This window comes from Chiloscyllium plagiosum, unplaced genomic scaffold (genome assembly GCF_037043375.1).
Source record: "Chiloscyllium plagiosum isolate Xiang-an unplaced genomic scaffold, Cpla_swu_hap1 HiC_scaffold_51, whole genome shotgun sequence".
NCBI classification, from domain to species: Eukaryota; Metazoa; Chordata; class Chondrichthyes; order Orectolobiformes; family Hemiscylliidae; genus Chiloscyllium; species Chiloscyllium plagiosum.
The window spans coordinates 1601536-1626778 of NW_028270189.1; the positions used below are offsets into that span (position 1 = coordinate 1601536).

Consider the following 25243-nt stretch of genomic DNA (forward strand, 5'->3'; position numbering starts at 1 on the left):
GTGTGGGTGAGAGAGAGGTGAGGGTGAGAGAGAGAAGGTGCGAGAGTGTGGGTGAGAGAGAGAGAGAAGGTGAGGGTGAGAGAGAGAAGGTGGGAGTGTGGGTGAGAGAGAGAGGTGAGTGTGAGAGAGAGAAGGTGGGACAGTGTGGGTGAGAGAGGTGAGGGTGAGAGAGAGCAGGTGGGAGAGTGTGGGTGAGAGAGGTGAGGGTGAGAGAGAGAAGGTGGGAGAGTGTGGGTGAGAGAGAGAGAGAAGGTGAGGGTGAGAGAGAGAAGGTGGGAGAATGTGGGTGAGAGAGAGGTGAGGGTGAGAGAGAGAAGGTGGGAGAGTGTGGGTGAGAGAGAGAGAGAGGTGAGGGTGAGAGAGAGAAGGTGGGAGTGTGGGTGAGAGAGAGAGAAGGTGAGGGTGAGAGAGAGAAGGTGGGAGAGTGTGGGTGAGAGACAGAGGTGAGGGTGAGAGAGAGAAGGTGGGAGAGTGTGGGTGAGAGAGAGAGAGAAGGTGAGGGTGAGAGAGAGAAGGTGGGAGAATGTGGGTGAGAGAGAGGTGAGGGTGAGAGAGAGAAGGTGGGAGAGTGTGGGTGAGAGAGAGAGAGAGGTGAGGGTGAGAGAGAGAAGGTGGGAGTGTGGGTGAGAGAGAGAGAAGGTGAGGGTGAGAGAGAGAAGGTGGGAGAGTGTGGGTGAGAGACAGAGGTGAGGGTGAGAGAGAGAAGGTGGGAGAGTGTGGGTGAGAGAGAGAGAGAAGGTGAGGGTGAGAGAGAGAAGGTGGGAGAATGTGGGTGAGAGAGAGGTGAGGGTGAGAGAGAGAAGGTGGGAGAGTGTGGGTGAGAGAGAGAGAGAGGTGAGGGTGAGAGAGAGAAGGTGGGAGTGTGGGTGAGAGAGAGAGAAGGTGAGGGTGAGAGAGAGAAGGTGGGAGAGTGTGGGTGAGAGACAGAGGTGAGGGTGAGAGAGAGAAGGTGGGAGAGTGTGGGTGAGAGAGAGAGGTGAGGGTGAGAGAGAAGGTGGGAGAGTGTGGGTGAGAGAGAGAGGTGAGGGTGAGAGAGAGAAGGTGGGAGAGTGAGGGTGAGAGAGAGAGGTGAGGGTGAGAGAGAGAAGGTGGGAGAGTGTGGGTGAGAGAGAGAGAGAAGGTGAGGGTGAGAGAGAAGGTGGGAGAGTGTGGGTGAGAGAGAGAGAGAGGTGAGGGTGAGAGAGAGAAGGTGGGAGAGTGTGGGTGAGAGAGAGAGAGAAGGTGAGGGTGAGAGAGAAGGTGGGAGAATGTGGGTGAGCGAGAGAGAGGTGAGGGTGAGAGAGAGAAGGTGGGAGAGTGTGGGTGAGAGAGAGAGGTGAGGGTGAGAGAGAGAAGGTGGGAGAGTGTGGGTGAGAGAGAGAGAGAAGGTGAGTGTGAGAGAGAGAAGGTGGGAGAGTGTGGGTGAGAGAGAGGTGAGGGTGAGAGAGAGAAGGTGCGAGAGTGTGGGTGAGAGAGAGAGAGAAGGTGAGGGTGAGAGGGAGAAGGTGAGAGAGTGTGGGTGAGAGAGAGAGAGGTGAGGGTGAGAGAGAGAAGGTGGGACAGTGTGGGTGAGAGAGGTGAGGGTGAGAGAGAGAAGGTGGGAGAGTGTGGGTAAGAGAGGTGAGGGTGAGAGAGAGAAGGTGGGAGAGTGTGGGTGAGAGAGAGAAGGTGGGAGAATGTGGGTGAGAGAGAGAGGTGAGGGTGAGAGAGAGGTGGGAGAGTGTGGGTGAGAGAGAGAGAGGTGAGGCTGAGAGAGAGAAGGTGGGAGAGTGTGGGTGAGAGAGAGGTGAGGGTGAGAGAGAGAAGGTGGGAGAGTGTGGGTGAGAGAGAGAGAGAGGTGAGGGTGAGAGAGAAGGTGGGAGTGTGGGTGAGAGAGAGAGAGAAGGTGAGGGTGAGAGAGAGAAGGTGGGAGAGTGTGGGTGAGAGAGAGAGAGAAGGTGAGGGTGAGAGAGAGAAGGTGGGAAAGTGTGGGTGAGAGAGAGAGGTGAGGGTGAGAGAGAGAAAGTGGGAAAGTGTGGGTGAGAGAGAGAGGTGAGGGTGAGAGAGAGAAGGTGGGAAAGTGTGGGTGAGAGAGAGAGAGAAGGTGAGGGTGAGAGAGAGAAGGTGGGAGAATGTGGGTGAGAGAGAGAGGTGAGGGTGAGAGAGAGGTGGGAGAGTGTGGGTGAGAGAGAGAGAGGTGAGGCTGAGAGAGAGAAGGTGGGAGAGTGTGGGTGAGAGAGAGGTGAGGGTGAGAGAGAGAAGGTGGGAGAGTGTGGGTGAGAGAGAGAGAGAGGTGAGGGTGAGAGAGAGAAGGTGGGAAAGTGTGGGTGAGAGAGAGAGGTGAGGGTGAGAGAGAGAAGGTGGGAGAGTGTGGGTGAGAGAGAGAGAGAAGGTGAGGGTGAGAGAGAGAAGGTGGGAAAGTGTGGGTGAGAGAGAGAGGTGAGGGTGAGAGAGAGAAGGTGGGAGAGTGAGGGTGAGAGTGTGGGTACCTTCTGTCGGGGGTGGGGTTGTGATGGCCATCTCCTTGTGACATCAGATGGTGATGTCTGGTGGTAACACACTGGGCCATCATCATGACGTCACAAACCTTGGATACCTCACACACATGTCCGTCTGAAACTAGACAGGACGTAATGCAGAATAATAAAGTATAATAACTTAACCTCCATCTCCCCAAAAAACATCCCCTCCCCAAAGAAGATTCAAGACAATCTGACCAGTTCCCTGACCACCCTCCTCAGTGGAAGACCTTTGTTGTGTCAGATGGGATTGGTGTTCAGTTATGTGAGAACCAAGACCAACTCTCCCAGTGACATCTAAGAACTGGAAGACCAACCTACAGCATTCCATGATCTGGACAACTGGTCAACAAAAGCGCACGTGGGTCCTGTGAATATCAGACAGAAACACAGTAGAGATGGAGGAAAGCGCAGAGAGCGAGGGGATGAAGGACGATCTGGCACAGGAGGAGAAGAAATTGGAGGGGGAGAATGAGCAAAATGAAGCAAAGACAGAGCAGGAGGAAGAGGAGGAGGACACGGTACAGGAAAACATGACCAAGAGTGCAGAAGCTGAAGACAACGCAGCAGACAAGGAAGACGAGGCAGTGGCCGAGGGAGAGAAAGAGAAGACAGAGGCAGCTGAGAAAGAGGAGGAATCAGAAGGGGCCACAGCCGACAAAAAGGATGAGGAAGGCATAGTAAGCGAGGAGAATGCCAAAGACTTGGAGGAGGAGAAGAGCAACAAAGAAATAGAAGAGGGAGAAGGGGCAGCTGAAGAAAAATCGGCTGAGGAAGATGTTGGACAAGAGGGAGAGCAGCCAGCAGAAGGCGAGAAAGGAGAAGAGGGGGAGAAGGCAGCGGAGGAAGAGAAAGAAGAAGAGGGGGAGAAGGCAGCGGAGGAAGAGAAAGGAGAAGAGGGGGAGAAGACAGCAGAGGAAGAGAAAGGAGAAGAGGGGGAGAAGACAGCAGAGGAAGAGAAAGGAGAAGAGGGGGAGAAGGCAGCAGAGGAAGAGAAAGGAGAAGAGGGGGAGAAGACAGCAGAGGAAGAGAAAGGAGAAGAGGGAGAGAAGGCAGCGGAGGAAGAGAAAGGAGAAGAGGGGGAGAAGGCAGCAGAGGAAGAGAAACCAACAGAGGAAGAGATGCCAGCAGAGGAAGAGAAAGAAGCGGATGAAGAGAAGGAAGCAGAGGAAGAAATGCCAACAGGGGAAGAAAAGCCAGCTGAGGAAGAACAACCAGAAGAAGAAGAGAAACTAGCAGAGGAGGAAATACCAACAGAGGGGGAGATTCCGACAGAGGAAGAGAAGCCGGCAGAGGAAGAGGTACCAGCAGAGGAAGAGGTACCAGCAGAGGAAGAGAAGCCGGCAGAGGAAGAGGTACCAGCAGAGGAAGAGGTACCAGCAGAGGAAGAGAAGCCGGCAGAGGAAGAGGTACCAGCAGAGGAAGAGGTACCAGCAGAGGAAGAGAAGCCGGCAGAGGAAGAGGTACCAGCAGAGGAAGAGGTACCAGCAGAGGAAGAGAAGCCGGCAGAGGAAGAGGTACCAGCAGAGGAAGAGAAGCCGGCAGAGGAAGAGAAGCCAGCAGAGGAAGAGGTACCAGCAGAGGGAGAGGTACCAGCAGAGGAAGAGGTACCAGCAGAGGAAGAGAAGCCGGCAGAGGAAGAGAAGCCAGCAGAGGAAGAGACACCAGCAGAGGAAGAGGTACCAGCAGAGGAAGAGAAGCCGGCAGAGGAAGAGGTACCAGCAGAGGAAGAGAAGCCAGCAGAGGAAGAGAAGCCGGCAGAGGAAGAGGTACCAGCAGAGGAAGAGAAACCAGCAGAGGAAGAGGTGGCCACAGAAGGAGAGGTGCCAGCAGAGGAAGAGAAGCCAGCAGAGGAAGAGAAGCCGGCAGAGGAAGAGGTACCAGCAGAGGAAGAGAAACCAGCAGAGGAAGAGGTGGCCACAGAAGGAGAGGTGCCAGCAGAGGAAGAGAAGCCAGCTGAGGAAGAGGTACCAGCAGAGGAAGAGAAACCAGCAGAGGAAGAGGTGACCACAGAAGGAGAGGTGCCAGCAGAGGAAGAGAAGCCAGCTGAGGAAGAGGTACCAGCAGAGGAAGAGAAACCAGCAGAGGAAGAGGTGGCCACAGAAGGAGAGGTGCCAGCAGAGGAAGAGAAGCCAGCTGAGGAAGAGGTACCAGCAGAGGAAGAGAAACCAGCAGAGGAAGAGGTGGTCACAGAAGGAGAGGTGCCAGCAGAGGAAGAGAAGCCAGCTGAGGAAGAGGTACCAGCAGAGGAAGAGAAACCTGCAGAGGAAGAGGTGGCCACAGAAGGAGAGGTGCCAGCAGAGGAAGAGAAGCCAGCTGAGGAAGAGGTACCAGCAGAGGAAGAGAAACCAGCAGAGGAAGAGGTGGCCACCGAAGGAGAGGTGCCAGCAGAGGAAGAGAAGCCAGCAGAGGAAGAGAAACCAGCAGAGGAAGAGAAGCCGGCAGAGGAAGAGGTACCAGCAGAGGAAGAGAAGCCGGCAGAGGAAGAGGTACCAGCAGAGGAAGAGAAACCAGCTGAGGAAGAGGTACCAGCAGAGGAAGAGAAGCCGGCAGAGGAAGAGGTACCAGCAGAGGAAGAGAAACCAGCTGAGGAAGAGGTACCAGCAGAGGAAGAGAAGCCGGCAGAGGAAGAGGTACCAGCAGAGGAAGAGAAGCCAGCTGAGGAAGAGGTACCAGCAGAGGAAGAGAAGCCAGCTGAGGAAGAGAAACCAGCAGAGGAAGAGAAGCCAGCTGAGGAAGAAGTGCCGGCTGAGGAAGAGGTACCAGCAGAGGAAAAGAAGCCGGCAGAGGAAGAGGTACCAGCAGAGGAAGAGGTACCAGCAGAGGAAGAGAAGCCGGCAGAGGAAGAGGTACCAGCAGAGGAAGAGAAGCCGGCAGAGGAAGAGAAACCAGCAGAGGAAGAAGTAACAGCAGAGGAGGAGAAACCAGCTGAGGAAGAGGTACCAGCTGAGGAGGAGAAACCAGCAGAGGAAGAGGTACCAGCTGAGGAAAAGGTACCAGCAGAGGAAGAGAAGCCGGCAGAGGAAGAGAAACCAGCAGAGGAAGAGGTACCAGCAGAGCAAGAGGTACCAGCAGAAGAAGAGCAACCAGCTGAGGAAGAGGTACCAGCGGAGGAAGAGAAACCAGCTGAGGAAGAGGTACCAGCAGAGGAAGAGAAACCAGCAGAGGAAGAGGTACCAGCAGAGAAAGAGGTACCAGCAGAGGAAGAGGTACTAGCAGAAGAAGAGAAACCAGCTGAGGAAGAGGTACCAGCTGAGGAAGAGGTACCAGGAGAGGAAGAGAAACCGGCAGAGGAAGAGGTACCAGCAGAGGAAGAGAAACCAGCAGAGGAAGAGGTACCAGCAGAGCAAGAGGTACCAGCAGAGGAAGAGAAGCCGGCAGAGGAAGAGGTACCAGCAGAGGAAGAGAAACCAGCAGAGGAAGAGGTACCAGCAGAGGAAGAGAAACCAGCAGAGGAAGAGGTACCAGCAGAGGAAGAGAAACCGGCAGAGGAAGAGAAGCCGGCAGAGGAAGAGGTACCAGCAGAGCAAGAGATACCAGCAGAGGAAGAGAAGCCGGCAGAGGAAGTGGTACCAGCAGAGGAAGAGATACCAGCAGAGGAGGAGAAACCAGCAGAGGAAGAGGTACCAGCAGAGGAAGAGAAGCCGGCAGAGGAAGAGTTACCAGCAGAGGAAGAGGTACTAGCAGAGGAGGAGAAGCCAGCAGAGGAAGAGGTACCGGCAGAGGGAGAGATACCAGCAGAGGAAGAGGTACCAGCAGAGGAGGAGAAACCAGCTGAGGAAGAGGTACCAGCAGGAGAAGAGGTACCAGCAGAGGAAGAGAAGCCAGCAGAGGAAGAGGTACCAGCAGAGGGAGAGGTACCAGTAGAGGAAGAGGTACAAGCAGAGGAGGAGAAACCAGCTGAGGAAGAGGTACCAACAGAGGAAGAGGTACCAGCAGAAGAAGAGAAGCCGGCAGAGGGAGAGGTACCAGCAGAGGAAGAGAAACCAGCTGAGGAAGAGGTACCAGCAGAGGAAGAGAAGCCGGCAGAGGGAGAGGTACCAGCAGAGGAAGAGAAACCAGCTGAGGAAGAGGTACCAGCAGAGGAAGAGAAGCCGGCAGAGGAAGAGGTACCAGCAGAGGCAGAGAAGCCAGCAGAGGAAGAGGAACCAGCTGAGGAAGAGGTACCAGCTGAGGAACAGGTATCAGCTGAGGAAGAGGTACCAGCAGAGGCAGAAGTACCAGCAGAGGAAGAGGTACCAGCAGAGGAAGAGGTACCAGCAGAGGAAGAGAAGCCAGCAGAGGAAGAGATACCAACAGAGGAAGAGAAGCCAGCTGAGGAAGAGATACCAGCTGAGGGAGAGGTATCAGCAGAGGAAGAGAAACCAGTAGAGGAAGAGGTACCAGCAGAGGAAGAGGTACCAGCAGAAGAAGAGAAGCCAGCAGAGGAAGTGATAGCAGCAGAGGAAGAGAAACCAGCTGAGGAAGAGGTACCAGCAGAGGAAGAGATACCAGCAGAGGAAGTGATACCAGCTGAGGAAGAGGTACCAGCAGAGGAGCAGGTACCGGCAGAGGGAGAGGTACCAGCAGAGGAACAGATACCAGCAGAGGAAGAGAGACCAGCTGAGGAAGAGATACCAGCAGGGGAAGAGGTACCAGCAGAGGAAGAGTTACCAGCAGAGGAAGAAGTACCAGCAGAGGAAGAGAAACCAGCCGAGGAAGAAGTACCTGCAGAGGAAGAGGTACCAGCAGAAGAAGAGAAACCAGCTGAGGAAGAGGTACCAGCAGAGGAAGAGGTTCCTGCAGAGGAAGAGATTCCTGCAGAGGAAGAGGTACCAGCAGAAGAAGAGAAACCAGCTGAGGAAGAAGTACCAGCAGAGGAAGAGGTTCCTGCAGAGGAAGAGATTCCTGCAGAGGAAGAGGTACCAGCAGAAGAGGAAGAGGTACCAGCAGAGGAAGAGAAGCCGGCAGAGGAAGAGGTACCAGCAGAGGAAGAGAAACCAGCAGAAGAAGAGGTACCAGCAGAGGAAGAGGTACCAGCAGAGGAAGAGAAACCAGAAGAGGAAGAGGTACCAGCAGAGGAAGAGAAACCAGCAGAGGAAGAGAAGCCGGCAGAGGAAGAGTTACCAGCAGAGGAAGAAGTACCAGCAGAGGAAGAGAAACCAGCCGAGGAAGAGAAGCCGGCAGAGGAAGAGTTACCAGCAGAGGAAGAAGTACCAGCAGAGGAAGAGAAACCAGCCGAGGAAGAGGTACCTGCAGAGGAAGAGGTACCAGCAGAGGAAGAGGTCCCAGCAGAGGAAGAGGAAGTGGCAGAGGAGGAGAAGCCAGCGGAGGAAGGCGGATTTGAAGAAAAAGTGGAAGAAAGATTGGATGAGGAAGCCCAAAGAAAGGCAAGTGAAGTGATGGAAGGTGTGGGAACAGTGCCAATACCAGGTGGAATTCAATTGGGGATAGAGGAAGCAGAGGGAAAGAGAGAGGAAGAGAAGGAGATGGAAAAGGCTGAACAAAAAATGTGGGCAGAATCTCCAAAAGATGTATGTGAGTTGCAGGATGACCTGAGTGAGGAGTGGGACGAGTCACAATCAGTTATGTTAACAACAGCATCATCATCAATTGAAGAGGTGTGTGAACTGCCATTGGTGGAGAAGAGAGAAAAGGAGGCAGAAAAAGGCAAAGATAAAGAGGGAGCAGAGAAACATGATAAAATAGAGTTAGAGGACCAGGAAAAAGCAGAAAAGATGGAGGAGGAGAAAGGGCCAGAAGATGAGGAGAAGGCAGTAGAGGAAGCAGAGAAGGAGGCGGAGCCAGCAGAGGAAGAAATGGCACCAGAGGAAGAGAAAGAGGGAGAGGAAGAGAGACCTGCAGAGGAAGAGGGTGTGACAGAGGAAGAGAGAGCAGCAGAGGAAGAGGAGGTAGGAGAGGAAGGGAGACCTGCAGAGGAAGAGGGGGCAGCAGAGGAAGTAGGAGAGGAAGAGAAACCAGCAGAGGAAGAGGGGGCAACAGAGGAAGTAGGAGAGGAAGAGAAACCAGCAGAGGAAGAGGGGGCAGCAGAGGAAGTAGGAGAGGAAGAGAAACCAGCAGAGGAAGAGGGGGCAGCAGAGGAAGTAGGAGAGGAAGAGAAACCAGGAGAGGAAGTGGGGGCAGCAGAGGAAGTAGGAGAGGAAGAGAGACCTGCAGAGGAAGAGAGGGCAGCAGAGGAAGTAGGAGAGGAAGAGAGACCTGCAGAGGAAGAGAGGGCAGCAGAGGAAGTAGGAGAGGAAGAGAGACCTGCAGAGGAAGAGAGGGCAGCAGAGGAAGTAGGAGAGGAAGAGAGACCTGCAGAGGAAGAGAGGGCAGCAGAGGAAGTAGGAGAGGAAGAGAGACCTGCAGAGGAAGAGAGGGCAGCAGAGGAAGTAGGAGAGGAAGAGAGACCTGCAGAGGAAGAGAGGGCAGCAGAGGAAGAGATAGCAGGAGAGGAGGAGAAGCCAGCAGAGGAAGAGGGGGCAGCGGAGGAAGAGATGCCAGCAGAGGAAGAGGGGGCAGCGGAGGAAGAGATGCCAGCAGAGGAAGAGAAAGAAGGAGAGGAGGAAAAACCATCAGAGGAAGAGAAAGTGGGAGAGGAGGAAAAACCATCAGAGGAAGAGAAAGTGGGAGAGGAGGAAAAGCCAGAAGAGGAAGAGAGGGCAGCAGAGGAGGAGATACCAGCAGAAGAGAAGCCCACAGAAGAAGAGGGAGTTGTAATTGAAGGAGAGGCCATTGCGAAAGAGTTGAAAGGGGAAGCTTCTGCATTCGAAATTTGTGAGTTGCAAGATAATGAACTGGATGAGGAGTTAGGAAAAGAAATGTATGATACATTATCAATATCAATATCATCCTCAATTGATGAAGTGTGTGAGCAGCCACCAGGGAAAGAAACAGCAAAGGAAGCAGAGGGAGTAGTAGAATTGGAAGCAGAACCAGAGAAAGCAGCAGAGGAGGCTGAGAAGCCAGAAGGGGAAGAGGAGGAAGGAGAGGTAGAGAAGCCAGTAGAGGAGGAGAAGCCGGCAGAGGAAGCAATCCCTGCAGAGGGAGAGATACCAGCAGAGGGAGAGATACCAGCAGAGGGAGAGGTACCTGCAGAGGGAGAGCTACCAGCTGAGGAAGAGGTACCAGCAGAGGGAGAGGTACCTGCAGAGGGAGAGGTACCTGCAGAGGGAGAGCTACCAGCTGAGGAAGAGGTACCTGCAGAGGGAGAGGTACCAGCAGAGGAAGCAGTACCTGCAGAGGGAGAGGTACCTGCAGAGGGAGAGGTACCAGCAGAGAAAGAGGTACCTGCAGAGGGAGAGGTACCAGCAGAGGAAGCAGTATCTGCAGAGGGAGAGGTACCAGCAGAGGAAGAGGTACCAGCAGAGGGAGAGGTACCAGCAGAGGGAGAGGTACCAGCAGAGGAAGAGGTACCTGCAGAGGGAGAGGTACCAGCAGAGGGAGAGGTACCAGCAGAGGAAGAGGTACCTGCAGAGGGAGAGGTACCAGCAGAGGGAGAAGTACCAGCAGAGGAAGCAGTACCTGCAGAGGGAGAGGTACCAGCAGAGGAAGCAGTACCTGCAGAGGGAGAGGTACCAGCAGAGGGAGAGGTACCAGCAGAGGAAGCAGTACCTGCAGAGGGAGAGTTACCTGCAGAGGAAGAGAAGCCAGCAGAGGAAGAGAAGCCGGCTGGGGAAGTGACAGAGGAAGAGAAACCAGCAGAGGAAGAGGTACCAGCAGAAGAGAAGCCAGCTGAGGAAGAAGTACCAGCTGAGGAAGAGGTACCAGCTGAGGAAGAGAAGCCAGCTGAGGAAGAGGTACCAGCAGAGGAAGAGAAGCCAGCTGAGGAAGAGGTACCAGCAGAAGAAGAGGTACCAGCAGAGGAAGAGAAACCAGCTGAGGAAGAGGTCCCACCAGAGGCAGAGAAGCCAGCTGAGGAAGAGGTACCAGCAGAGGAAGAGAAACCAGCAGAGGAAGAGTTGACAGCAGAGGAAGAGGTACCAGCAGAGGAAGAGGTACCAGCAGAGGAAGAGAAACCAGCAACGGAAGAGGTACCAGCAGAGGAAGAGATACCAGCAGAAGAAGAGAAGCCGGCAGAGGAAGAGGTACCAGCAGAGGAAGAGGTACCAGCAGAAGAAGAGAAGCCGGCAGAGGAAGAGGTACCAGCAGAGGAAGAGGTACCAGCAGAAGAAGAGAAGCCGGCAGAGGAAGAGGTACCAGCAGAGGAAGAGGTACCAGCCGAGGAAGAGGTACCAGCAGAAGAAGAGAAGCCGGCAGAGGAAGAGGTACCAGCAGAGGAAGAGGTACCAGCAGAGGAAGAGGTACCAGCAGAGGAAAAGAAGCCAGCTGAGGAAGAGGTACCAGCAGAGGAAGAGATACCAGCAGAGGAAGAGGTCCCAGCAGAGGAAGAGAAACCAGTCGAAGTGGAAAGACCAGTCGCGGTAGTGGAGAAAGAAGTGGAAGAGAAGCCTGTGACACCGATGGAGGAAGAAGAAAAGCCAGCCAAGGAAGTGGTGCCAGTCAAGAAGAAGGATGAGGATGTAAGAAAAGGAGAAGAGAAGGGTGCTGAGGGAGAGAGGAAAGTGGAAAAGATCGATAGTGTGGTAAAGATGGTAGTGAAAGTGGTGGAAGGAGTCGTAGATAGGGTAATGGAGAAAGCGATAGAGAAAATGGTAGCTGTGGGGAAAAACAAGTTTGGGGAGAAGGAGAAAATGATTAAGGTGGTGGAGAAAGTGGTGGAGAATGTGGTGGAGAAAGTGGAGAAGATCATGGAGGACTTGGCCAAGATGGAAGACGTGCCCGAGAAGAAGATTGAGAGGATGGTGGACCTGGTAGTGGAGGAAGGGCAGAAGATGTTCGAGAAGATGATGGAGAAGATGGGCAGGATGGTGGAGGACGACAAGGGGGAGAGTGTGTCCCCAGACTCATGCCAAAGACAACTGCAGAAGACGAAACGGGATCTGGAAATGCTGAAGGAACAGAGGAAGGCAAAAGGGGAGACGCCAACAAAATCGCCATCCCCCGTCAAAGATGAGTCCCCAGTAAAGACGAAGGCTCCAAAGGAGAGGTCTCCAACAAAGGAGAGGTCTCCAACAAAGGAGAAGGCACCTGGAAAAGAGAAGGCACCAGGCAAGTTGAAAGCACAGAGAGGAAGGGAGGAGGGATCGGTAAAGTCGGCGGGATCGCTAAGGTCTGAGAGCTCATTGAGGGACGAGGAATCGGTAAAGGCGGAGGGATCGGTAAAAGAGAAAGCATCGAGCAAAAGGGAAGGCAAAGAGAAAGGGGGCGCCAAGGAAAAAGGGGCAGCAAAGAAGCAGGCGAAAGGGCAAGGGTCATCGAAGAAGCACACAAAGGAACATGAGGCCGAGAAGCGGGCTGAGTCCCATCAGGTGCAGCCCCTGACACCGGAGCAGCACCAGGAGTTCAGGCAAATCTACGACCTGCTGGTAGACAAAGCTGGGGGCCCGATCGACTTTACCAGCTACCAGATCCTGCTGAAGAGTGAGAACTTCATGGTGGGCGAGGCCAGGGCCCGGGAGACCTTCCGGAAACTCGATGCAGACGGAGATGGCAAGGTGGGCTTCGAGGATTTCATGAACACCATGTCCAACACTGAGCTCTTTGTCCAGTTCTTCTCGGAGCTGCCGAACAACAGCAAGGACTCGGAGCTCCAGAAGGGCTACGTAGACAATACAGTGTTCTTCGAGATCCTCTCGCGACTGCTCGCTGCCCACATCATATCGGAGGACTCAACCTGCCGGATTATCGAGTACTTTTACCGGAAGAAGAAAGGAGCCAAGCTGAAGACCAAGAAGGAGCACAAAGGCGCCTGCCCCAGCATCGGGGACAGCACTTTCCTGGGCGTCTCGATCTACAGCCTGATCCAGTACCTGGACATCCTGGGGCCAGACGAGCAGTACAAGGAGGCCAACCTGAAGCCCGATCAGATCACCGCGTTCCGGGAGGTCTTCCAGACCTTCGCCACCAACAGCGAGGATTGCATCGACGTCACCTCCCTGGTCACCATGATGAAGCAGCTGAAGATCCCAATGCTGAACCCCTTCGTACCTGGAGAACTGAAGTTTGCAGCTGTCAACCGGGGCAAGACCATCGACTTCCGGGACTTCCTGACCATCATGTCAGACACCAGTACCTTTGCCCACTACCTGAACCCGCAGTACCCCGACACCGGGCACTCCCTGAGCCCGGAGGTCATGCCCTTTGAGGTGCTGCTGCGGGCCATCGACAAGCCGCTGATCTCTGCTCAGACCAGGGACACGCTGACCACCTACTACCAGGCCAAGCTCGAGGACTTCAAGCCCTGGCCGGCTCCAACGCACCACCACCACCGGGCCCGGGCATCCAGCAAGACCCCGGCTGCCCGCAGCGCCAGCACCACCCGCCCGCCATCCTACCAGCAGCAGGCCACACAGACGTCCCACCACGCTCCGCCGGCCAGACCGCCCAAGCTGACCAGCCCCAAGCCCAAACCCAAGCGCTCGGCCTCACCCAGCAAGGCGGCAAGGACGGCCGCCAGCGCGGGCAGCCAGGCGCTACGCGAGCGGGCGAAGGAAAAGACCGAGGAATACACCCGCAACGTGCTGGCTAACCGACAATACTACGAGAAGAAGTTCCGGAAGGTGATGAGAAACCCGGCTTTTCACAACGCCTTCCAGGAGTACACATGGACGTGGAGGACACCGTCAGCAGATCGCAGTCGGACCGCAGTCTCTAAGAAAAAGAGGGAAGATAAGGGGGGAAATCAGAAATAGGATTAACTATTAGTGAGCAGCAGGCCGAAGCCTCAGGATGGAGGGGGGGGGAGTGCCTGTGCCTCATCCTAGACCTTGCCCATGCTGTGCTCTTAAATACTGTACCGGAAGGAAATAACTTCATTTGCCCGTTATGTCAAATAAAACAAAAAAAAAACCCATCTCTACAAAATTAACTGTGCTGTCTTTTCACTGCCAAGGCGGGACGGGATGGGATGGATAGGATGGGTTGGGAATAGCTTGCAGAATACCGGGAGTGGATGATGCAGGGTATGGAGAGGGGGAGAGAGAGAGAGAGAGAGAGAGAGATAGACAGAGAGGCAGAGAGAGACAGAGGGTGGTTAGCGCGAGAGAGCTCAGGGAAGCCCCATCCCTTTGCCCGTCCCCTTGCACTTGAGATCGAGGCAAACGGACACAGCTGCATCGTCGTCAAGCTGCCAAAATCCATTCCTTGCGCAGCCTGGATTGCTGTTCCTGCTACCTCGATCTCTCCCCACACCGAACCAGCAACGCCACAGCCCCAGCAGTCCTCAGCAAACACGGCACTCTGTTTAGAGCCAAGCCTACTCTCAGGTGCTCCCCAGGGAATTGTCAGGGAGGCGTAGGGCAGGTAGGCCTGGAGGTCAGCAGAGTTGGCAATTTAATTGTGTGGGTTGGAGAGAAACAAAAGGGGACATTGCCAATCAAAAGCCCTTCTCTCTCTCCCCGTATCTCTCTCTCACACACACACACACTCGTCTCTGTGCAATAGGTCTGCAATGTTTTCTGCCTCATTTTTAAACATGTTATTCAAAGGGGATGGTCATCCTACTCTTTGCAGGTAAAACTCCCTCTGCATAGCGTCTGCCACAACCTCACAATATCCCCGAACACACCCTGCCATTCGACCAGCCAATAAAGTTGTTTGTTTCTACAGTCCGGTCACTGTTGTAATCGCAGAGATAGTGGGACCGTAATCTCCCATAAACGTCAATGCGATGAAAATGCGGGGAAACTTTGTCGTGTAGCTGGCCAATGTTTAAGCTCCGACTTAGCCAGGGCAGATCCAGTGACCAGCCTGACCCTTCCCCAACAGCACGGTGTTCCTTTACCACTGACCCTCCGACAGTGCCCACCCCCTCAGCACTGACCCTCCCACAGTGTAGTGATCCCGCAATGCTAACGCTTCCTCAGAGCCCAGTGCATCAATACTGACCCTCCAACAGTGCCCACTCACTCAGCACTGACCCTCCAACAGTGCCCACTCCCTCAGCACTGACCCTCCAACAGTGCCCACTCACTCAGCACTGACCCTCCAACAGTGCCCACTCCCTCAATACTGACCCTCCGACAGTGCGGCACTCCCTCAATACTGACCCTCCGACAGTGCCCACTCTCTCAGCACTGACCCTCCGACAGTGCCCACTCCCTCAGCACTGACCCTCCGACAGTGCCCAATCCCTCAGCACTGACCCTTCGACAGTGTCCGTTCCCTCAGCCAATGCCTGCTCCCTCGGCACTGACCCTCCCACAGTGTAGTGATCCCGCAATGCTAACGCTCCCTCAGAGCCCAGTGCATCAATACTGACCCTCCAACAGTGCCCACTCCCTCAGCACTGACCCTCCAACAGTGCCCACTCCCTCAATACTGACCCTCCGACAGTGCTCACTCCCTCAATACTGACCCTCCGACAGTGCCCACTCCCTCAGCACTGACCCTCCGACAGTGCCCACTCCCTCAGCACTGACCCTCCAACAGTGCCCACTCCCTCAGCACTGACCCTCCAACAGTGCCCACTCCCTCAATACTGACCCTCCGACAGTGCCCACTCCCTCAGCACTGACTCTCTGACAGTGCCCACTCCCTCAGCACTGACCCTCCAACAGTGCCCACTCTCTCAGCACTGACCCTCCGACAGTGCCCACTCCCTCAGCACTGACCCTCCAACAGTGCCCACTCCCTCAATACTGACCCTCCGACAGTGCCCACTCCCTCAGCACTGACTCTCTGACAGTGCCCACTCTCTCAGCACTGACCCTCCAACAGTGCCCACTCCCTCAGCACTGACTCTCTTACAGTACTCACTCCCTTAGCACTGAGCCTCCAACAGTGTCTGCTCCCTCACTGCTGACTCTCCAAATAATGCACACTCCCTCAGCACTGATCCTCCGAAAATATCCACTCCCTCATGACTGATCCTCCGACAGTACCTGCTCGCTCAGCACAGACCCTCCAAAAGTGCCCGCTCCCTCAGCACTGACTCTCTGACAGTGCCCACTCTCTCAGCACTGACCCTCCAACAGTGCCCACTCTCTCAGCACTGACCCTCCAACAGTGCCCACTCCCTCAGCACTGACCCTCCAACAGTGCCCACTCCCTCAGCACTGACTCTCTGACAGTGCCCACTCCCTCAGCACTGACCCTCAGACAGTGCCCACTCCCTCAGCACTGACTCTCTGACAGTGCCCACTCTCTCAGCACTGACCCTCCAACAGTGCCCACTCCCTCAGCACTGACCCTCCGACAGTGCCCACACCCTCAGCACTGACCCTCTGACAGTGCCCACTCCCTCAGCACTGACCCTCCGACAGTGCTCACTCCCTCAGCACTGACCCTCCGACAGTGCCCACTCCCTCAGCACTGACCCTCCGACAGTGCCCACTCCCTCAGCACTGACCCTCCAACAGTGCCCACTCCCTCAGCACTGACCCTCTGACAGTGCCCACTCTCTCAGCACTGACCCTCAGACAGTGCCCACTCCCTCAGCACTGACTCTCTGACAGTGCCCACTCTCTCAGCACTGACCCTCCAACAGTGCCCACTCCCTCAGCACTGACTCTCTTACAGTACTCACTCCCTTAGCACTGAGCCTCCAACAGTGTCTGCTCCCTCACTGCTGACTCTCCAAATAATGCACACTCCCTCAGCACTGATCCTCCGAAAATATCCACTCCCTCATGACTGATCCTCCGACAGTACCTGCTCGCTCAGCACTGACCCTCCAAAAGTGCCCACTCCCCCAGCACTGATCCTGCAACAGTGCCCACTCCCTCAATACTGACCCTCCGACAGTGCCTGCTTCCTCAGCACTGACTCTCCAATAGTGTGATGATCCCTCAGTGCTGACTCTCAGTGCCCCGCTCCCTCAGCACTGATCCTCTGACAGTACCTGCTCCCTCAGCATTGACCCTCCGACATTGCAGCACTCCCTCAGTACCAAACCTCCAACAGTGCAGCACTCCCTTAGTGCTGACCCTCCAATAACGCAATGTTCCATCAACACTGACCCTCTGCCAGTGCCTGTTCCATCAGTACAGACTTCTAACATTGCAGCCCTCCCTCATCACTGACCCACATAATGTGCTCCCTCATCACTGACCCTCCTACAGTATCTGTTCTCTCAGCACAAAGGCAGGCACAGTGCCTGATCCCTCAGTGCAGACCCTTAACAGTATACCACTCCCTCTGCACTGACCCTCAGACAGTGCGGCACTCCCTCAACACTGACCCACCAATAGTACAGCACTTTCTCAGTACTAACTCTCAGACAGTGCCTGTTCCCTTTGTACTGACCCTTCAACGGTGCCCACTCTACACTGACCCTCCTACACTGTCCACTCCCTCGAAACTGACCCTCTGACAGTGCCCACTCACTCAGTACTTAACCTCCGACAGTGCGGCACCCTCTCAACACTGACCCTCCAACAGCACCCATTCCCTCACCATTGACCCTCTGACAGTGCAACACTCCTTCAGCACTGACCTCCAACACCACCCATTCCCTCAGCACTGTCCCTCCAACAGTGCAGCACTCCCTCAACACTGACCTCCAACACCACCCATTCCCTCAGCACTGTCCCTCCAACAGAACCCAATCCCTCAGCACTGACCCTCTGACGATGCGGCACTCCCTCAGAACTGACCGTCCAACAGTGCCCGGTCCTCAGCACTGACTCTCCAACAATGCGGCACTCCCTCAGCGCTGACCCTCCGACAGTGCCTGCTCCCTCAGCACTGACTTTCTGACAATGCCCATTCCCTCAGCTCTGACCCTCTGACAATGCCTGCTCCCTCAGCGCTGACCCTCCAACAGTGCCTGATGCCTCAGCACTGAGTCTCCAACAATGCAGCACTCCCTCAGCACTGACCCTCCAACAATGTGGCATTCTCTCAGCTCTGACCCTCCGACAGTGCCTGCTCCCTCAGCACATGACTCTCTGACAATACGGCACTCCCTCAGCGCTGACCCTCCGACAGTGCCTGCTCCCTCAGCACTGACTTTCTGACAATGCCCATTCCCTCAGCTCTGACCCTCCAACAGTGCCTGATGCCTCAGCACTGAGTCTCTAACAGTGCGGCACTCCCTCAGCACATGACTCTCCGACAATGCAGCACTCCCTCAGCGCTGACCCTCCGACAGTGCCTGCTCCCTCAGCACTGACTTTCTGACAATGCCCATTCCCTCAGCTCTGACCCTCTGACAGTGCCTGATGCCTCAGCACTGAGTCTCCAACAATGCAGCACTCCCTCAGCGCTGACTCTCCAACAGTGCCTGCTCCCTCAGCACTAACCCTCTGATAGTGCCCGCTCCCTCAGCACTGACCCTCAGACAGCGCCTGCTCCCTCAGCACTGACCCTCCGACAACGCCCCCTCCCTCAGCACTGACCCTCCGACAGCGCCTGCTCCCTCAGCACTGACCCTCCGACAGCGCCTGCTCCCTCAGCACCGACCCTCCAATAGTGCCTGCTCCCTCAGCACTGACCCTCTGATAGTGCCTGCTCCCTCAGCACTAATCCTAAGAGAGTGTGTGTGTTCAGTTCTCATACTATGCCTGTTAATGACTTCTGAAGATGACCTGTGTGTGGGGCATTAACTGAATTCAGCCTCATCCTAAATTATACTCCAGGAGCAGCCCAAATGAAATGTCTAAATCTCTCCCTACTCTGCAGATAGTGCCTGTTTCAGTTGCCTTGTCCTCACAGGCTAATAGTGTATCCATTTTCCTCCAATATTCCCAGGGGCTGCTGTAACGTAATCAGGCCTGAGCTGCTTAAACTTCGGTGGGTGGGAGGGAGAGCTGGTGGAGAGTGAACACTCGAACGCGGATCTAATATAAAGATATGCTGTGAATGTTTCAGGGACTGGCAGTGTTTACCTTGAGCAGAAAGATTGTGGGCGCAATGCAGCTCCTAACTCGTCTGGTCGCTCGATGTTACAGGAACAAATGGTCTTCACTCTTTCTCCGGATATCCACCCTGTGTTTACTCACTGCCACAGGGCACCCAGGTAATTGCTTCTGTCCATTTCCCACTGGTCTTTGTCTCAGAGAGACCGTTAACGTACTCAGCACCGCGGCGTCCACTTCAGTAATCAAACCATAAACACCCCCCACAGCTCCGGGCTGGCTGTCACTCGGGTCCTCTTCACCATGTCGATTCGTCCATGAACACTCAGCCCTTATCTCCCCCTCCAGCCCCCTACATCCCTCCTTATCTCTGTCACCTTCTCCAGCCCCCTATACCCCCTCCCTATCTCTGTCACCTCCTCCAGCTCCCTACACCCCCTCCCTATCTATGTCACCTCCTCCAGCCCCCTACACCTCCTCCCTATCTCTGTCACCTCCTCCAGCTCCCTACACCCCCTCCCTATCTCTGTCACCTCTTCCAGCCCCTACACCCCCTCCCTATCTCTGTCACCTCTTCCAGCCCCTACACCCCCTCCCTATCTCTGTCCCTTCCTCCAGCCCCTACACCCCTCCCTATCTCTGTCACCTCTTCCAGCCCCTACACCCCCTCCCTATCTCTGTCCCCTCCTCCAGCCCCTACACCCCCTCCCTATCTATGTCCCCTCCGCCAGCCCCTATACCCATCCCTATCTCTGTCCCCTCCTCCAGCCCCTACACCCCTCCCTATCTCTGTCACCTCTTCCAGCCCCTACACCCCCTCCCTATCTCTGTCCCCTCCTCCAGCCCCTACACCCCCTCCCTATCTATGTCCCCTCCGCCAGCCCCTATACCCATCCCTATCTCTGTCCCCTCCTCCAGCCCCTCTACCCCCTCCCTATCTCTATCACGGCATTACGTATACACTGTCATTATCTGTCGCCCTCCCATTAGTGGAAATAGCCATCTCTTGCATGAGGGTCACCTGTTTTCCATTCTCGCATGCCTATGCAGACCTACCTAGGGTTCCACAGTGTGTGTCTGTATGTAACAAGCTACCAGAGGAAGTGGTGGAGGCTGGTACAATCACATTTAAAAGGCAGTATATGACTAGGAAGGGTTTAAGAGGATATAAGGCCAAATGCTGGTCAGATTGGGGTGTCTGGTTGGCACTAATGAGTTGGACCAAAGGGCCTGTTTCCGTGCTGTATGACTCTAGGACTCTATAACTGTACGCGCTGACTGAGACCCCAGAATCGCAGTCCGTAGACCACCCTTCCTCCACCACCACCACCCCCCACCCACCCAGTGACTTCCTCAGACCCAGCACAACCTCAAGCACTGAGCTCGAGTTCCTGGAGGGGAGGGGAGGCTCTGAAGCTCCCACTGGCCTAACAACGCCTTGCAACCAGAGCCAGTGTCGGCGGTGAGGGAGTGGGACAGTCCCAGAGAGGGTTTCTCGCTCCCATTCTCTTTCTCTCTCTAGTGGCTTCCCATTGAGAGGTGAGTCTTGAGTTTGGAAAGCCGGCCTGCTGAAGCACTTTTGACGTGCAGTCACCCTCCAGTGATGGCGGGGGGGAGAGCATCCCAATTGTGGGTGAAGTCAGTGTTAGCAACGGGAGCTCGAGTAGGCCATTCAGCCCTTCCAGCCCCTGCTGGGCCATTTGTGATGCTCTGTGGTACAGCCATAACTATTCCACCCTCCCCTCACCCCATGGGCCAAGCGCTGGCAAATGGGGCCAGGCACCTTCTTAAAGCCTGAGCAGTCCGTGTGAATTTGCCACGCTTTGGTATGACCACTCCAGCCATGTCAGAAGGCGGTCAGGACTCAAGCTGACCCCCCCCCTACAGGTCCCCCCTCCGAGCCACTCAGCGTCCTGACTCGGAAATGTATCGCCATCCCTTCAGCGTCCCTGGGTCAAAATCCCGGTATTCCCACCCCAACCACATTGTGGGTCTCCCCCCCCCCAGCGGTTGAAGAAGGCAGCTTAGCCCCCACCTTCTCGCATGGCCTGGTCAGCAATAACCACATGCCACGTGCGAATGAAAAGAAGGCCCATTCGTGTAAGCCCAGTCCGGGTAAGGAGGTAAAGGTTCACCAGATTAATGGGGCAGGATGTCTTATGGTGAAAGGTTGGATGGGCCGGGCTGGAGTTTAAATGAGCAAGACCCTGAGGGATCTTGACAGAGGGGGACTGTGGACAGGTTTTCTTTTGTGGGAGAATCTCAAACAAGGTATTTGTGTTGGTGGTAGAGTGGAGGGGGACAGCCTTTAAAAGTAAGGCCCGTTTAAGAGAGAGATGAGGATAATTTTCTCAGAGCATTTCCTGGACGAATCCAGAATGAACTGGAGTCATCCACCAGTAACAGAGACAGGGTCAATCGTCCACTCACAGAGCATCACGAGTCTCTGGAGCTCTGTGCCTCAACTGGAGGGCAGACGCTGAGTTCTGGCATATATTTAAGGAGGAGGCGGATACATTCTTGACGAACGAGGTGTGGGGGTGGTGACGGTGAAAAGTTATCGGAATGGGGGGGGTTGATCAGACCAGCCATAATCACATCAAATGGGGAAGCAGGTTCAAGGGGCCGAGTGGCCACTTTCTGTCCCTAATTCACGTAAATGAATGTAGTTGCTCGAGATCAGTTTACGATCAATGGTCCTGCACATACTCCCAGTGATGTTATAGTCCCCTTGACATTGTTGTGGAAACCCATCTTCAGGCATCTTGTCAACATTTCTTTCCCATTCACGGTGACTCCCTCCAGTGTTCATTCTAGGAGCAAATTAACCGCACCGGAGGGAATTACCAGAGTTTAGCACTGGCCCACATAAGGAGACATTAACACTGGGGACAAACAACTGGGTCAAAGGTGTATCTTGAAGTTCAGTCATGACACAGGCCCCAGGCAGCTGAAGGGTAGCGATGGAAATTGGAGATGTTCAAGGGGCAGCACAGAGACCCCAGTGGGTTGGAGGAGGTTACGGGATGGGGCTATATTCGGGGAAGGGAGAGGACAGCTAAGGGTCAGCTACATTGAGTGACCAGGTTACTGAGCAAAGAGAAAGAACATTCCATCTCTAACAGCCGGGTAGTCTTGGTTTTAATGCATTTATTGATGGGGTTCCGGTGTTGCTGACTAGCCCCAGCATTCCTTGCCCATCCCTAATTGTCACTCCCTTGAGAAGGTGGGGGGGGAGCTGCCTTCTTGAGCTGCTGTAGTCCCCGTGTGGTGCAGGGACACCCCGTACAGTGCCCCGTTAGGGAGGGGGATCCAGGATTCTGACTCCGACGATCCTGAAGAAACGGCTCATATCGTTCTAAACCCGGACGGAGTGGGGGGTGCTGGGAGGGGAACTCCCAGGGGGCTGTGGTCCCCCCTGTGTCTGCTGCCCCTTGTCCTTCCAGGCGGGGTAAGAGCTGGTGGGTTTGGAAGGTGCTGTTGGAGGAGCCTCAGTGAGTCGTTGCAGTGCGTCTTGTACACACACCGCCGCCGGTGTGCACTGGGGATGGAGGGAGTGGACGATGAATGTTATTGCACCAGGAGTGCCTCTGGCCTCTTTTCTTTTACTGAGTTTGGCCTTCTCTCTTTCTCCCTTCCAGGTTTGTTTCCACAACCTCTCCGTCTGCTTCACTCTGAACCGAAGTCGCCTTGCTTGACCGGGCCCAGCCAGAGAACCCCCTCCAGCCCAGCTGCTTTCTCAACCTCAATGTAAGCACAAATTACAGTGCGGCTACGGTGCACATAGAGGTCATTCGGCCCTGTGCTGGCTCTCCAACAAGCAGCCATCTTGGTGCTATCCTTCCTTTCCCCAAGCCTCAGTTGGCCTTGCCACAGTCTTGGACAGCACCTTCCTGATCCCTTGCCAGGTGGAAAGGTTTCACTTTGTGTCATCTTTGGCATCTCTTACCAATTCCTTCAAACATGCACCCAATCCTTTCTCTCTCCTCCCCTCCACCATCTACATCCAGTTCTCCTGACCATTGAATACTTCCCTCAGATTCCCTCTTCGCCTACCCCTAAGAGCACAGTCCCTGTTACTCAGCACTGAAGTCTCCCACCCCCTGAACTACCCTCTCTGACCTCTGCTGCACTCTCTCCTTTGCATTCACATCTTTCCTACAATGTCGTGCCTCCAACCATACACAGTCCTGCAGCTGAGGTCTAACCAGTAATTGTTCAGCATCCCCTCCCTGCTCTTGCACTTCCTGCTGCCAAGATTGAAGCCAAGGATACTGTATATATTTGCCACTTCAGGGTTATGATAGTCACGATGATGAAGGGCCGTTGTAGATATATAAGGCATTAATGAGTGACAATAATTGTATGACATCAGAGCTTCAGGCCCTAGGGTCCCCAGGAAAGTGGCAGACTAAGACATCAGGGATATCTGTACTGACTGCAGAAACCTTGGCGAGAGAGGTAAGGACTTTTGTGTTTGCTTGCTGAGAGGTCAAAGTGCATCGAGTTAATTGTAGACAATCTGTTCCAGAAATGCAAGGGCCCAGTCGATTCTGAAGAGGCGTTTGGAAGAGACGCAGGAGGAGTTTGGAGGTCAGGGAGAAAACGTCAAAGGGGCACAGCTATGTGGCCGGGAAGCGACACGGGGGATGGACTAGCCGGCCAGACGCTGGCTGGCGACAGAGAGAGGAAGAGAGAAGAGAGGAAGCAAAGGCCGACAGAGTCTCTGAGGGACCAGGACGGCGCGAGGGCAGGGGGCAGCCAGCAGAGGGTGGGTGCCGGGCAGAGCAGCAAGGAGCACCTGGAGAAGGTAGAGAACGTGGTGACGGTGGTGGTGAAGGTGGTGGAGAAGGTGGTGGGCGAGCTGGTGGAGAAACTGAACGCCGACGGGGTGGTGGGCAAGCTGGAGGAGATGCGCGAGGGACTGTGGAGGGCACGGGGCGATGACCCAAGCCAGGGCTCAGGTCAGAGGAGGGCCCCAGGAGCAGGAGGAGGGACAGGCGAAGCAGAGAGGGACCCTGAGTGCGCCCAGGCTCCCTCCACACTGAACCAGCAGAAGGCGTTCCGCCAAGTCTTTGACATCCTGACAGCGAGGGCGGGCGGCCAGATCAACCTCCGAGGTTTCCAGTCACTGCTCAGAGATGAGGGCTTCGTCGTCAGCGAGGCCAAGGGTCAGAAGGCCTTCCGTTGCCTGGACGACGACCGGGACAGGCAGCTCGGCTTTGACGACCTCTGCCAGGCTCTGACCAACAGCGACCTCTTCCTGCGGTTTGTGTTGGAGCTGCCCGACAGCTGCCCGACCTGCGAGGTGCAGAAGGGCTACGTGGGCGACAGCGTCTTCTTCGAGATCCTGCTCAAGCTGCTCGCCCGGCAGGTCATCTCCGAGGATTCGGCCGCCACCATCACTCGCCACTTCTACCTGAAGATGCGCAGGGCCGGCCTCAATGCCAAGGGCGGCAAAGCCAAGGCCGTCAACTCCTTCCTGGGGATGCCCCTGCGAAGCATCCAGGCCCTGATCGAGTCCTCGGGACCGGACGAGGTAGCCCACCATGGTCATTCCCTACCCGGAAATCTGGTGGTGGCCTTCTTTGAAGTCTTCCAGATGTTGACTGGGGACCATGGCAGCTCCATCAGCAGTGAGGACCTGCAGGATGTCATGTACCAGATGCAGATCCCCCTGAGGAACCCCCTGATCCCGGATGAGCTGAAGTTCGGCGCAGTCAACGGTGGCCGCGAGGTGGACTTTGAGGCCTTCCTGTCCATCATGTCTGACCAGGCCACCTTCGCTGCGTTCCTGGCGCCGCAGTGCCCGGACTGCAGGCCTCCCAGGTCCCCAGAGCTGCTCCCCTTCCGGGCCCTGCTGAAGCTGGTGGCCCCAGGCAAGCCCGCGCTCAAGGCCCGCAGCAAGGCCATCCTCGCCAGCTACTTCCATGAGAAGTTCCGGGCCTTGCCTCACCCCCTCCCCATCCCGGCGCCCACCACCCCGCCTCCAACAGCCCCCCGCCTCCTCCCAGACTCCAGCAGGGACCCGGAACCAGAGCAGGCGCCACCAGATTCAGGGGAAGGGCAGGGACCTGCGGCAGCGCTGAGGAGGGATCCCTCTTGCCAGGGGACTGGCCAAACCAGTGGCCAGAGGCAGGGCAAGGCCTCATCAGTCAGCAGGAACGGCAGGGGCAAACGTCTGCGCTACCGGCTGTTCAAGCCCACTGCCAGGGACCCGTACCTCCAGCAGGTCTTCCAGGAGTACCTTGGCACCAGCTACAGGCAGCACAAGGCCCTGCGATACCCAACACTCAGGCACAGGACTACAGACAAAAACACGGACGACACTCAGCAGACAACTCAGAGTTGAAACCCAAACCTGATCCCTTCAGACATCCCACACTCCCCAACCCCCCCCCACCACCTCCCTCTTCCCAGTCTCCCCCGCAACTAGTTTAGCCGATTTACCCGAGATATTTTTCATTACATCGCAAATAAAACTCCTGATGCACAATGAGAAGGTTCACGGTTATTTTAGCATACGTACGAGGGGCAGACTTTTTACACACAGAGTGGTTCGCGTGTGGAATGAATGTCCTGAGGAAGTGGTGGACGTGGGTACAGTTACAACATTTGAAAGACATTTCGATAAGTAGATAAATTGGAAAGGTTCAGAGGGAGATGGGCCAGGAGCAGGCAGGTGGGGCTAGATTAGTTTGGGATTATGGTCATGGTTGGACCGAAGGGTCTGTTTCCATGCTGTATCGTTCTGCCACAAGGATTGGTGCTGGGTCCACTGCATTTCGTCATTTATATAAATGATTTGGTTGTGAGCATAGGAGGTCTAGTTAGTAAGTTTGCAGATGACACCAAAATTGAAGGGGTAGTGGACAGCGAAGAGGGTTACCTTAGATTACAACAGGATCTGGACCAGATGGGCCAATG

At 55.3% G+C, this 25243-nt stretch overlaps 1 protein-coding gene across 1 annotated transcript in view; it reads left to right on the plus strand.

Moving 5' to 3' along the window:
• Nucleotides 1–24804, plus strand: part of LOC122565147 (uncharacterized) — a 66004-nt gene extending 41200 nt beyond the window's left edge. The window contains exons 2-4 of the mRNA XM_087985274.1: nucleotides 18330–18477; nucleotides 21958–22066; nucleotides 22848–24804. Coding sequence (XP_087841400.1) covers nucleotides 22941–24668 — 1728 coding nt within the window. The 5' untranslated portion in view covers nucleotides 18330–18477; nucleotides 21958–22066; nucleotides 22848–22940 and the 3' untranslated portion in view covers nucleotides 24669–24804. The remainder of the gene's footprint in view (nucleotides 1–18329; nucleotides 18478–21957; nucleotides 22067–22847) is intronic.
• Nucleotides 24805–25243: the final 439 nt, after the last annotated feature.